General features: G+C 37.5%; 1 protein-coding gene across 5 annotated transcripts in view; it reads left to right on the top strand.

Moving 5' to 3' along the window:
• Window positions 1–12004, top strand: part of LOC144320103 (uncharacterized) — a 51293-nt gene extending 39289 nt beyond the window's left edge. For 2 of the 5 annotated variants that reach the window (XR_013385688.1, XM_077908458.1), the window contains exon 3: window positions 10249–12004. Coding sequence is in view for 1 of the 5 variants with exons in the window: in XM_077908458.1 (XP_077764584.1) it covers window positions 10249–10488 (240 nt within the window). In the remaining 4 variants the exon portion in view is untranslated. The remainder of the gene's footprint in view (window positions 1–10248) is intronic. The other 3 variants (XR_013385686.1, XR_013385685.1, XR_013385687.1) reach the window with 2 other exon arrangements.
• Window positions 12005–14764: the final 2760 nt, after the last annotated feature.

Below are 14764 nucleotides of genomic sequence, written 5' to 3'. Positions count from 1 at the left end.
TTTCACGTGTGTTCTTAAAGTGAACACGAAGATTTGAACCTCTCAACTTGCATGATTTTATAGGGTTTTCTGGGTCCAGCAAGTAGCAAACCATCTCTGGAGGTCACCTCAGGCTGCTCCGGGGAAGAAGAAGAGTGGTGGCTCCTGGGAGAATTCATGAGCTCCTTACTCATCTTTTCATGCATCTTTCTACTTCTAAAAGTGACATTTAAAAAAAAAAAAAAAGTGACATTTTTAAAAATTGCAACTGTAACAATGAAATATTACTCAACTTTTAAAGGAAGGAAATTCTGACATATGTTACAACATGGATGCACTTTAAAGACATGAGGCTGAGTGAAATAAGCCAGAAGGAAAGGAAATAGGTGAGGGAGGGAGAGGAAAAGGAAGTTTTATCAAGTTCCCACAATGGCAAGCTTTTTATTGAAGGGACTATGCTCAAATTTCGGAATTTGTTTATGCTCTGAATAACATTGGCGGCTATTTGCCTTCTTGTTCATTTGCATGTCTGACTGTGACTTTAGATAAAGAAATAGATTGCCCACATGATGAAGGGCAATAAGAATAACATTATTAAAAAGTCCAAGAGAGGGATCCCTGGGTGGCGCAGCGGTTTGGAGCCTGCCTTTGGCCCAGGGCGCGATCCTGGAGACCCGGGATCGAATCCCACATCAGGCTCCAGGTGCATGGAGCCTGCTTCTCCCTCTGCCTGTGTCTCTGCCTCTCCTCTCTCTCTCTGTGACTATCATAAATAAATAAAAATAAATAAATAAATAAATAAATAAATAAATAAATAAATAGTCCAAGAGAGGGGCGCCTTGGTGGCTCAGTTGGTTAAGCGGCTGCCTTTGGCTCAGGTCATGATCCTGGGCTCCTGGGATGGAGCTGGAATCCAGCTCCCTGCTTAGCAGATGAGCCTGCCTCTGCTCCCCCTGCTTGCGCTCAATCTCTCTTTCTGACAAATAAATAAAAAGAATCTTAAAAAAAGAAGAAGAATACAGCTGCCTTCTTAAAAAAAAAAAAGTCTAAGAGAACAGTCTAGATTTTGTTTTCTCACTTTTTAAAATTTGTTTTCTCTTTAAGAGTCGCAGCTTTTGCCTAAGACCCTAAAATTAAACACATTAGCTTTCTACATGAGAGCCTAAATGGGATATTGAATTTTTTTTTAAATCTTAGAGCTTTAAAATGGCTGTAAAAATACTGGCATTCGTATTGCTGGAAAAATTGTATTATTAAAAGTTATTTGGGAAAAAAAGTTATTTGGAAAGAATCTCTCAGACTTTGTACAATTTTAATGTAATGAATAGAAAATTAAATATAATTTTGCACTGCAATTGATGTTGACAATGAATAAGATTTATTTTACCCCATAATATGTGTATTGAGTTTTTTCTGTTTCTTGTACTGATTGATTAGTCTTCTTATTTCGAGGGAATTTAATATTTAAATAGATATATGGATATACTCTAGTCTTAAGTTTAAAATATATTCCATGAAAAAATATGTACAGGAGAACTTAGAAATCTAGAGGAGATAATGGGTAGCCAGGCTATTTGTAATGCATGTGTTTGCAGGCCTTATGTGGTTCCTAAGATTTTAGGAAAACTTAAAGCAAGCCAACATTAAGAAACAGGTGCTGGATTGCGCACTACAGAGACATATATTGTCTGGCATATTAGGAAATGCTTTGCTACTAGTATCACGTTTAAATGAACATTTATTTCAGCAAAGATTTAGATCGGGATTCTGCAAACTTTTTTTTTTAAGATTTTATTTATTTATTCATGAGAGACAGGGAGAGAGAGGCAGAGACACAGGCAGAGGGAGGAGAAGCAGGCTCCACACAGGAAGCCCAACATGGGACTCGATCCTGGGAATCCGAGATCAGGCCCTGAGCCGAAGACAGATGCTCAACAGCTGAGCCATCCAGCCAAAACTTTTCTATAAAGAGCAAAACAGTATATATTTTAGGCTTTGTAGGCGCATATGATCTTTGTTGCAACTACTGACCTCTATCATTGAGGTGGAAAACCAGCTATAAACAACACATGAATAAATGACCATGGCTGTTCCAATAAAACTTTATTTATAAAAACAGGTAGCACACTGGATTTGACCCCCATCCCATAGTTTGCTAATCCCTGGAAGAGGTGATCATTTGTCTATGACTAAAATCGAAGAAGACAATTTTGGGAGTTATCTCTTCCCACCATGAAAATTTTAATAACCTTTCCAGTCCATCTCTTCATCAGCTTAATGCTTTTAATTTATGTCTAGAATAAAATAAGTTTTGGCTCCTTTCAGCAGCCATGTAAAAATGTACTGAACCTAGTATTACAATGTTTGGAAATGAAAATAAAAGTTTTACTGCAGTTAATTTGAAATCCTTCAAATGCTGATGCAGCACCACACAAACATTGCCTCTCTCTCTAAGGGCTGATTTATCTCCATAAGGCCCTCCTTTTAAGTTTCTAAGTTTTATTAATTATAATCTCTTCCTTTTGTTTCCCCAGCCCTGGTCATGGTCACTGCTTCCTGTAGTTGCTATGTCTGTGAGAGCATATAATTCTCTCTTTTAGCCTGTTTAATAATTTTGTGTAGCAAACAGTTCCTTGAATGAAATTCTCTCTGCTCAAATACTGATGTGGTTTGTCTCCTAAGTGGACCCTGACTGATATATCAGAAATGAAACTCAATTCAGTTATTAGAAAATTAGTATTTTTGGAACAACTTGGGTATATGAATCTACTCTTTCAACTATAAATTTTGTGAAAGCTAAATACAGATCAAATATTTCCAATTGAATTAGTGTCCAAATTGAGATGTGTTATAAGTATGAGTGGAATATATAATATGCTCTCAGTAATTTTTATAGTGATTACATGTTAAAAATAACAAAATTTGGAATATAAATATATTTTATATATATTATAAAATATAGCAGTTTAAAATATATATTTAATTATATTTATATTCCAAATTCCAAATATATATAAAATATATAATTAAAATTGCTTTCATCTGTTTCTTTTCACTTTTTAAAATGTGGCTACTAGGAAATTTTAAATTAAATATTTGGTTTTCTTTTATTTCAATTGGACAGTGCTGTTCTAGACTTTTTTCCTACATTATTATCATGTTTTACATGAGGATGAGAATCCAAGGGAGGGCAAAAGGACTGCCAGAAGATTGAGAGAGGAAGGAAGGGAAATTTTTTATCTTCATTTTTAAATACACCTTCAGGTCAAAATGCTTGAGCCTGGTTTTCAGAATAAATTACATTTCAACATATTGCAGGGGGCCATCCAAATTTTCCTTTTGTACAATAATTTAATTCTATTTAATATTGTTTGCAATATCTGAGCCATTGGCTAGAGTTCCCTTAAATATTTTTCAATTAAATAGATTAATTCTGCAACAGGATTATATTGTATAGGCCTTTGGCAAAAAAAAAAAAAAAATTGTTCAACATTTTCAAAAAGTATATCCTGGTTTCTAAAAAAATAAAAATAACTAGACTTCATATTGAACTTTCAACATAACAAACCCAAATGTATAAATGGCATAAGTGTTGTATAATTAGGTCGGATCCATTAATATTCATTCCACTAGAAAAATGAACTTAAATTTTAAATAGCATTTCAATAGCTTCTGAACACAGAAGTCAGTAGGGACAAACAATCAATCTAGAGCATCAGTAATATGTTACCTCACCAGTGAAGGGTGTGACCCTGAAAATGGGGCAGTGAAAACTGGAACTTAACATTTTCTCCTGGAATTTGGGACTGAGACCTAGGCTTTTGGGCTCAGGTTTGAAACCAATGGGAGCTGAGCCGAACACGGTCTTCAGCAAGTATTCTTGGTAGTCCACAACTCTTCCTTCTATTGGGATTTGCTCCTCCTCTCTCCCCTGGGAGAGTTCTGGAGGCAGATTTATCAGATAAAATGCAGAACACCCAGCTTAATTTGAATTTTGAATAAATAATGAATATCAAATAAATGAAGCAATCTTATCGGCCTTTCAGAGCATCCAACTGCATATAGGCGGATCCATGAGCCAGGGTTGTCCAATCACAGCATCCCTATCCCCTGTTCACCCTGATTGGTCTAATGCATTAGTATAGGGCCAATTAGGACTTTTCCCTGTGATTTGCTAGAGGGAGGCTGGGGAAGAGCTGGTCTCCTTTCCACTTTGGTTGCAGGCTACAAAGATGTAAGGCCTGTGGGCAACAGGTGTATTTCCTGCCATCTGGACAGAGCATGCTTGTGGTAAGAGAAAAGAAGGGTAACTATGAAGAATCAAGAGGTAAAGACAGACGAGTCATGCTCTGATGATTTCTTCTGTTTAGAGGTATTCTGGGTGCTGTATGCCAACATTTGATAGTGATTAAGTGCTCATCCCCTACCTCACCCAATTGCAAGTTCTTACTGTACAAGACACATTAAATTCAGCCAGCATCTTGGCCACAATGCCACGGTAAACATTTATTCCCTTATCTGTTTGGCCTTCTTTCTCTAGAGTTCTCCCGGGCAGGGTGATGGTGTCTAGGTGTGGTGTTGATCAGGGTACTGATTATCCTTTGATACTAAATCTATGGCGCTGTTGCCATGAACACTGAAGACTGACTCCAGTTTCCCTTCCTTGAAAGAGTACTTAAAAGAAGGCAGCATGTTTTTTGTTTCCAACTCCAGCTCTATGACTAGTCCATTCAATTTCTAAGACAGTCCTGTCGCTAGGTAGCGCTGGCAAACATTAATTTGTGGCCTTCTATTTCTGGATCCTTAAGACAGGAGGATTCTAGTGCTGCCTTCAGAGAAGCAAGTGGCCCCCTCATTCTGGCTTTCATATCACAGTCATGGAAGTGCAGTACAATGGGAAGAAGTTAGAAGGCAGGACCGGCGGCTTCATCTGTGGGGCTCAATACAAATATAGATCTTCTTCAAAGATGCTTAAGAGGGGCACCTGAGTGGCACAGTCAGTTAAATGTCTGCCTTCCACTAGGGTCATGACCCTGGCGTCCTGGGATCCAGCCCCACATGGGGCTCCCTGCTTTTCAGGGAGACTGCTTTTCCCTCTCCTTTTGTCTCTCCCTTCATCATGCTCTCTCTCTCTCGATGTCTCTCTCTCTCAAACAAATAAATAAAATCTTAAAAAAAAAAAAAAAAAAGATGCTTAAGAATTTTAAGATGGCAGCAGCAGGACACTAAACCAGCCCGGAGTCCTTCTAAGCACAAGATGGTAGACCCATGTAGGCAGTCTGACCTGAAGATCATTTTTAATCTCTTGGATGCCTGAATTTCTGCCTATCTGTAGAATGAGAGGCAAAACTGGCTTTATAGCATAACAAATATTAAACGAGTTATTTGTGAAACCTGTGAAGCTCCAGGGTCAGAGTGGGTTCTCAGTAAACAAAGTAACTACCATCTGATTCTATTATATGTGGCAGCCAAGAGTTAGGGCTCTGGAGTCAGCCAGAGGTGAACTCAAAACTCAGCTCTACTGCTTCCTGTGGCCAATGACTTAATGTCTCTAAAGCTCAGATTCCTTCCCTACAAAGAGGAGATAATAGATGCAAGCTATTTTGGAGTAAGTTAGGAAAGGTGATTTTGAGGATTAGGTGAAATAATGCATTTAAAGTATTTAGCAGCATTCCTGCACATAGGACTCACTGAAATGCTAGCTTTTGTAGCTACCTGCCAGGGCCACAGCTGAATGCTATGACTATACTATCATTTCATCCTTACAACCTCCGGAAGCTCACATATCATTTCCTTCAGTAAATTTAAACTGGGGAGGTGCATTGCCAGCCATCCCACTGTTACTATGTAGGGGGCCAGAGTTGAGATCCCAAGTGTCTCCGATTCTCAGACCTATGCTCTTACCCACTCTGCATACTGCCGTTAGCTGTATAGTGTTCCTTCTCACCATTTGTTCTCAAATTCTCAATGTTGGTCTGCCTTCCTGGAGCGGCCAAGGATCGAGGAGTGTAGCATACATCAGGGAGTTTTTTTTTTATTTTAATTTTAATTTTAATTTTAATTTTTATGAGAGTTTTTAAAAATTAATATATTAATTTTTATATAATAAATTAATATGGCAATTCCTCTCCATGCATCTGTCAGCCTGAGTACCTACCTATCTCTCCAATGGAAAGCAAAGAGGTGCTGGCCACAAAAGCAATGACAGACTTATGGAGACACGAATACTTGGAGACTGGTTCGAGACTCAGAGATGTTTATCAAACTTCAGCCAGAGCTGGGTTTGTTTACCCCTAATTATACGTTCTTCATTCAGGTGTTTCTGAAACAATGCTATGCTTTAATGTTGTTGGTTTTTTTCCACTGAGCAATTATCAATTTTCTTTTGAATGGATGCTGCTAATTTCTTATGCAAGACAGAGGGAACACCAGCCACACCTCTGCGCAGAGTGCTCACAGAAAAGCAGTTAAAATTGCACTTGAGCTAGGATCAGCCTCTGCTTGTTCACTACTTGTTTTCTAAGTAGCAGAGGCGTTGCCATTTCACTTTGCTTTCCTCCTGGTGTTAGGGTTTGTCCTTAAGTTCAGAGCCAAAGAAAGTGGGCAGTGTGGAGAGGCTTTTGCCTTGGTTTTGCCGGCTTTGGAACACTGGGAGTATTTTTGGAGCCCTGAAAACTAACTCTAGGCCTGCTTTGAAATGTCCAGGTGATCAATATTTTCTAAGACTTTTTCTAGATCAGGATTTTTCTCTTGCTCTGAAATGGGTTAAAATATAAGGTGACAGCATATGCAGGAGAGTTAAAATAAACTTGCTATTTGCATTTGTAGTTAATTAAGTAGCAGGCTTTTTTTGTTAAATGCCTGCTGTGAGCCTGGCACTCTACTAGGATTGGAGAGAAGGCTATACCTACATGTCTCCTCCCTAAATTAAGCAGAATCATGAAATAAGCAAAATTACCTGTTAATTTCTCTTTCCCCTTACAGTGCTTCTTGCCTCCTGCCTCTCTTAAACAGCTTTTCTTCTCCTAATATCCTCAAAGTATATATTCTGAGAGGTGTAATAGATGACTTGTGTTTTATCTTTTTTAATTACATTTTTTTAAGATCTTATTTATTTATTCATGAGAGAGAGAGAGAGAGAGAGAGGCAGAGACATAGGCGGAGGGAGAAGCAGGCTCCATGCAGGGAGCCCGATGCAAGACTCGATCCCGGGACTCCGGGATCACGCCCTGAGCCAAGCTACCCAGGTGTCCGGATGACTTTTGTTTTAAAGCCTAGTTCAATAAGTTTAGGAAAAGCTACATTAATAATAAGAACAGTTTATCTCAGGGCACCTGATGGCTCAGTTGGTAGAGCATATGACTCTTGATCTTGAAGTTGTGAGTTTGAGCCCCACATTGGGTTTACAGATGAAATAAAAGATTTAAAAAACAACAATAGCAACAGTTTTTATCGACTGCTTCTATGTGCTGTTCACGTGCTGGGTGCTTTATATTCATTATTTCATTTTTTCTCTCAATACACCTATGAGTTAGGGGTTCCCAGGATCCTAATTTTGTCAGAGTTACACAACCGGTGAGTGGCAGAGTCACTTCACCAGAGAGTCTCCTTAATGACTAAACCATACTCACCACCACCAAACCCAGCCTCAGTAGGTTTCTTCAATGCACGAGTCCTCAGAGCCTATAGAATGCTGCAGGCCCATGAGTCTCTAAGATGAGAAGAGAACACCCCGTGGCTCTCTATTTATTTGTCTCCCTGTCTAATTTTTTTTCAGGGAGGATCTTGAGAGATCAGAGTTTTGCAGAACACATTTTAGGAATCTTTGGCCAAGATCTTTGTATTTTAATTAACAACTGGAAGAAGAAAACAACGTTAGGAACAATTCTAATAGTGTTTCAGAGACCCACAAAATAAGGAGGAGGGACAGGTAAATATGAGAGCTTCTAGTTGCCTCAGAAATCATACTGTGTATGTTCTCAATATTTTTTCTTACTTAGAAGGCTGGTGGGTTTTTTGAACTATGTTTTTTCTGTTATTAAAGAAAATAAGGATGCCTGGGTCGCTCAGCGGTTGAGCACCTGCCTTCAGCTCAGGGCATGATCCTGGAGTCCTGGGATCGAGTCCCACATCGGGCTCCCTGCATGGAGCCTGCTTCTCCCTCTTCCCGTGTCTCTGCCTCTCTCTGTGTGTGTCTCTCATGAATAAATAAATAAAATATTTTTTAAAAAAGAAAGAAAGAAAGAAAGAAAGAAAGAGAAAAAGAAAGAAAGAAAGAAAGAAAGAAAGAAAGAAAGAAAGAAAGAAAGAAAGAAAGAAAATAAATGTAACAGTAGTACTCTATGGATGAGTTAAATTGTGTGGTAGAAAAACACTTAAAAAGTTTGAAAGTGAAAAACGGTGAGTCACAGTCATGAATTTCAACCAAGTTGCTGAGTCCCTACTCTGTGTCAAACACTGTGCTCTGCTGGGCCACCTATAGAGCCAAATTAAGATACAGAGCCTATTCTCAAAGCATTTCATTTGGAGGTAACAAACCCACTCAGGCTAGCACAAATAAAGGGCAGTTTATTGTAAAGATCTGGTTCTTGCAGAATCCAAGGATAGGAAATAAAGCTGTGTTGGTATTTTAGCTCCTGATAGGTCCTCAGGAATGAAGTCTGTTCTGTTGCTCTTGGGGCTGAAGGATCTTTTGCCTTTATTTCTCTCTGGTATCTTCTTTGTTTGCCTGCCCTCCCTCTATTGACTGACCAGAAGTATCTATTAATCTCATATGTCACAAAACTGCCCACCATTCCCACGTCTGAATAGCCTTCCAGTGCTGGGAACTCCTCTTCATCTTTTGATTCAAATTCACAAGCTAAAAAATTTGACTAGATCTCCTTGGTTAGATAGATGTCTAGGCCTGATCCTTAACTCTGGTCATGAAGTAGGCTCCTATAATTCATGGCCCTTCCAAGCAAGGACCATGCCAGGAGAGGCAATGATAAATATGTCTGCTATAAGTACTTAAAGAAAAAAGGCAGTAAGACTGACAATTATTGAACAATAAGTCTAATTTTTCTCATTTGATTATGTGTTTATGGGTCTTCACATGAGATAGCATTTTAGTAACATCTAGAAAAATGTCATGAATATGGTTATTCTGTTAAATGAAAGATAAGGCTTCATAAAATTAGCAATTATTTATCATTCTGGGACCTTCAAGGCAAATCCTACATCTGATATTCATAGCTTACAGACTTTTTTTTTTTTTTAATAAATATCTACACTGGAATGGAGTCTAATCCCTAGCTAGATCATGAGTGGGTCTCTTTGGATTCTTCCACTAAAGCTCAGAAGTCTAGAGTATTGGAAGGAATTTAAGAAATATCAAACTAAGGGGTGACTGAGTGGTTCAGCTGGTTAAGCATCCAACTCTTGATTTCAGCTCAGGGTCATGAGATGGAGCTCTGCGTCAGGTATTGCACTCAGTGGGGAGTCTGCCCAAGATTCTGTCTCTCTTTCTCCCTGTGCCTTCCCCTTGCACCCTCTCTCTCTTTCAAAAATAAACAATTTTTTTTAAAAAAAAGAACATTTGTAAAGAACTACCCAAATAAGTTTGCATACTACATTAAAAACAACAACAACAACAAATTAAATTGTTCTTCTAAGGACAATATCTTTAAGGATGATCATATGACAAATTGTTTTCCAGAAGTTGTTGGTAAATGTTCAGAGAAGTCAAAAGGATGTATGGCCCAAGATTTTCTAAGCCTTCCAGAACAGAAAGCGTGGTAGCAGCAGCCTAAGCCTTCTTATAACCAGCTGGTCTACTCTGTATTCCCAGGTGCTAGGATGGGAGCAAAAACTGAGTGATTTAACTTTTGGTAAATGTTGACTATACTTTTTTTTTTCAGTAATGTAATACAAATCATTATTAACAAAAAGTCAGTAGAGAGGTAGATAGTATTTCACTGCTGGATAGCATCTTTGATTCTAGTTCTTTTGTTGTATCCAAGCAGGTCACTCCAAAGTAGAAAAGGGAAAAACCACGATAAGGCTCTGTTTTAGCTTTCTAGAGAAGAGAGTATTTTTCACAATAGCTCTATTTGAAATGGACTTAAGCAGTTTCCTCCACTGGGTAAGAGTTGTTTCCTGTTCAGCACTGAGTGGAGTTGATAGGCTAAGAGAAATAACCCTAACATTGTATGGAATGTGTATGGCAAAATGGTGGAAGTGAAAAAAGCAATGGTAACCGAGGACTTTTTTTTTTTTTTTTTCTGTTAGGGCAACAAACTTCTGTACTATAACTGGACATTGGGCAATTCACAGAGGGAGTCAGTAAAGCACCACAACCTCTGGACAACTACAGGCAGTGCCCCAGCAGATGTCAACTACTCACCTAAAACAGCAAGGGACTTAAGAAGAGGACAACTCAGGTCAGGACAGAAAAAGGAAAAGCAGATGAAAACTGGAAAAACAGTAGAATGGGACTCAGTTGTATGTGGCTATAGATCCATCATCTAGGGAGGGTGAATTGTATTGAAATAAGACCATTGTCTATCTAAGTTAATGATGAGTAATTCTGTATGTAAATTCCTCAATAGGGTTATTCAGATATTTTCCAATAGTTTGTTTGTAAAAGAACCTCATTCAGATTTCATTGCAGTAGGACATCTGGACTGAGGTAACCTTAACTGCACCACTCAGACATGGCTTGAACAGGGCATCCAGGATCCCTGGGTGGCTCAGCGGTTTAGCGCCTGCCTTCGGCCCAGGGCGTGATCCTGGAGACCTGGGATTGAGTCCCACATCGGGCTCCCTGCATGGAGCCTACTTCTCCCTCTGCCTGTGTCTGTGTCTCTCATGAATAAATAAATAAAATATTTTAAAAATGCATAGTATAAGAGCATTATAATAATCACTTCTGAATCTAAGGATATGCATACTACTTCCTTTATAAACATTAAGAGATCATTTATTACATGTCAGGCCCTTTTTTAAATGTTTCACATGTATCAGTTTACTTAATTCTTACAACAACCCTATGAGTTAGATGCTGTTATTACCTTCTTGCAAACTGGATTAAAAAGCTAAAGCAAAAAGTGACTCAGTAATTTACCTAAGTTTGTATAGTGAGTAAATGGTGGAGCCAGGATTCAATTCAAAGTAGTGTGACTCCAGAGCACACTATCTTTTGTGTCTCATTTCAATTCAAAAGCCAGTCTCTGTTTTCCTTGAGGTCTTTCTCCGGATTTTTGAAGAAATCTACTGGAATCCATCCTAGACAAGTAGCCAAGAGTCAAGATGAGGGAAAAAGGTCAGAACCCTTTTCTTATGGAGTTTACATACTAGTGGGGGAAATAGATTGTAAACAAATAAAAAGTAAAATATGTAGTACATTAGTATTGATGAGAGCTATGAAAAAAATAAAATGTGGTAAGAAACTAAGACTGATGGACTGATGGTATTGCACTAGACAGCATGGTCAGGAAAGGCCTCTCCATCAACATTTGAGTAAATCTATAATGACCCACCCTCTCACTAAGGAACAGTTCCTTTAAGAGACCGTATCTCTTATATTTTAAAACAGACTTAAGCACTTGTCAAATTCATCAAAAAATATGTAGAGCTAGTAAATAGGCACACTGCTATACAGATATCATATCCTACTTCCAAAAGATAACAAGGATACAAAAAAAAAAAAGAAAAATAATGGATCCTCGAGCCCTCATAAACATAGAACAAATATTCTTAACAAAATATTAGTGAATAATATTAACAAAATACTTTAAAACTCATATATTATGACCAAGGTGGGTGTATCCCAGAACTAACTACAAAGTAGTTTTAATGTTTAAAATCAAGTATAGGGCAACCCCGGTAGTGCAGTGGTTTAGCGCCTCCTGGAGACCCGGGATCAAGTCCCACATGGGGCTTCCTGTATGGAGCCTGCTTCTCCCTCTGCCTGTGTCTCTGCCTCTTTCTCTGTGTGTGTGTCTCTATGAATAAATAAAATCTTTAAAATAAAATAAAATAAAAAATAAAATCAAGTATATAAGCAGAAATCACCTTATTAATATGATAAAGGTGAAAAACTATATAATAATTTATATAGAGACAGAAAAAGCTTTTGACATGATTTAAAATCAATTTATGATTTTAAAAACTCAGCAAAATAGGAAAAGGGAAATTCTTCAATCTGACAAGGGATATCCATGGAAAACCTATAGCTAATACACCTAATGATGAGGAATTTAATGCTCTCCCCCTAAAACTGGGATCATTGCACAGATGCTTGCTTTCACCACTCCTATTCAACACTGTATAGAGGTGGGGTGGGGGGAGGTCCTAGCCATTGCAATAAAGCAAGACATAAATTAAAGTCATAAATATTGGATAGGAAAAAATAAAATGTTTATTTGCTGGAGATACAATTATTTATATAGAAAATACTAAGGAATCTGAAATATAATTATGAGAACTAATAAGTAAGTTTATAAGATCATAAGATAAAAATGTTAATATAAAATCAATTATATGTTTATATACTGACCACAACAGTTAGAAAGTCAAATTTTAAAAGTCAGTTCTGGGGTGCCTGGGTGGTTCAGTCAGTTAAGCATTTGACTCCTGATTTTGGCTCAGGTGATGATCTCAGGGTTGTGAGACTGAGCCCCATGTCAGGCTTCACATTCAGCAGGGAATCTGCTAGAGATTCTCTCTCTCATTCTGCCCCTACCCCCACAGGCTCTCTCTTTTTCTCTCTCTAAAATAAATATTTTTAAAGATAAAAAATAAATAAAAATCAATGCCATTTACAATGGTGTCCAAAACCAAAAAATATTTACAAATAAAATCCTCAGATTTCTACACTAAAAAGACCTCTGCATTAAAAATTGCAGAACATTATTAAGGGGAAATTTTAAAGTTCTAAGTAAGTGAAAACATATACCATGGTCATGAATTGAAAGACTTAGTATTCTTAGGATGTCAGTTATCCCCAAAGTGATTAATAGACTGAAAATAATACCAATCAAAATCCCAGTAGGCAATCTTATAGAAATTGGCAAACTGATTTAAAAGCATAAGAAATATGCAAGTGTTTTGGAATAGCCTAAGCATTAAAAAAAAAAAAAAAAAAAGAACAAAATGGGAAGATATCACTACCTGGTTTCAACTTACTATAAAATTATTAAAATCAATACACCAGTGTGGTATTGATGAAAGGTACACATTGAGATCTGCAGAATAAAGAGTCAGAAACAGACCCACACATATTTGGTTAATGTTTCAACAAAGTTGCCTGAGAAAATCTAATTGAAAAAGGAAGTCTTGGGGCAGCCCAGGTGGCTCAGTGGTTTAGCAGGCCTTCAGCCCTGGGCCTTCAGCCCAGGGCATGATCCTGGAAACCTGGAATCGAGTCCCACATCAGGCTCCCTGCATGGAGCCTGCTTCTCCCTCCTCCTGTGTCTCTGCCTCTCTCTCTCTCTCTCTCTCTCTGTCTCTCATGAATAAATAAATAAAATCTTAAAAAAAAAAAAAAGAAAAGAAAAAGGAAGTCTTTATCAACAATGGCACTAGAATTGGATATATGTATGGGGAAGAAAACACAGACTTTTATCTTACACCCTACATAAGACTTTTATCTTACACCCTACACTAAGATTAACCCAAAATGGAACACAGACCTAAAGGTCCAAACTATAAAACTTATAAAACAATATGTTGGAGAAAAAAAAATCCTTGCAAATTTGTGATAGGCAAATATTTCTTAGCCACAAAAAGGCACACGGCTATAAAACAGAATGAATTGGATTTTGTCAAAATTTAAAACTTGTTTGGCAAGATACACCATTAAGTAAACAACAAAAAAAGGCAAATCACAGAATGGGAGAAAATATTAAATTGATTGATCTGACAAAAAACTTGTATCTAGGATAAATAAAAAACTCTTGCAAGTCAATATAACTAAAAAAAATTTTTTTTCTTAAATGGGCAAAAAATTTGGACAAACACTTCACAAAACAAGATATGAGAATGGTTGGGGGGGGTGGCTGGCTCAGTCGATAGAACATATGACTCTTGATCTCAGGGTTATGAGTTCAAGCCCCACCTTGGGCGTAACATTTACTTAAAAATAAAATTAAATTAAAATTAAAAATAAAAATAAAAGATAGAAGAATGGTAAGCATATCATTCATGTAGGGACATGCAAATTAAAGCCACAATGAGATACTACTACATAGTAGATATAATGGCTGACATTAAAAAGACTAACCATATCATGTCTTGCAGAGGATGTGGTAGAAATGGAACTCTCAAATTCTACTGGTGAGAATATGAAATGGTACAATCATTTTAGAAAACTCTTTAGCGGTTTTTAAAAAGTTAAGCATACACCTACCGCATGACCCAGTCATTTCACTACTAAGTGTTTCCCAGAAGTATTGAAAACATACACCCGCACAAAGACTTTTATGCGGATGTTCACTGCATCTCTAATCACAATAGCTAAAAACTGGAAACAACCCAAATGTCCATTAATTGAGGAATGGATAAACAAAATGTGGTAACCAGTGGTAATAAAAAGAAATGACCTTTTGATATGCATAAGAAAGTGGGTGCATCTCAAAGTCATTATGCTGAGTCAAAGAAACCAGACCCCAAAGTGTCTGTAACGTATGATTTCATTTATATAAAATTCTAGAAGATGTAAAGTAGTTACAGCAACACAAACCAAACAGTGGTTGCCTGGGGCCTAGGGTGGAGGGAGGAATCAATTGCAAAGGGGCATGAGGAA

This window comes from Canis aureus, chromosome 9 (genome assembly GCF_053574225.1).
Source record: "Canis aureus isolate CA01 chromosome 9, VMU_Caureus_v.1.0, whole genome shotgun sequence".
In the NCBI taxonomy this organism is placed as follows: Eukaryota; Metazoa; Chordata; class Mammalia; order Carnivora; family Canidae; genus Canis; species Canis aureus.
This window is presented reverse-complemented; position numbering and strand designations above follow the sequence as displayed.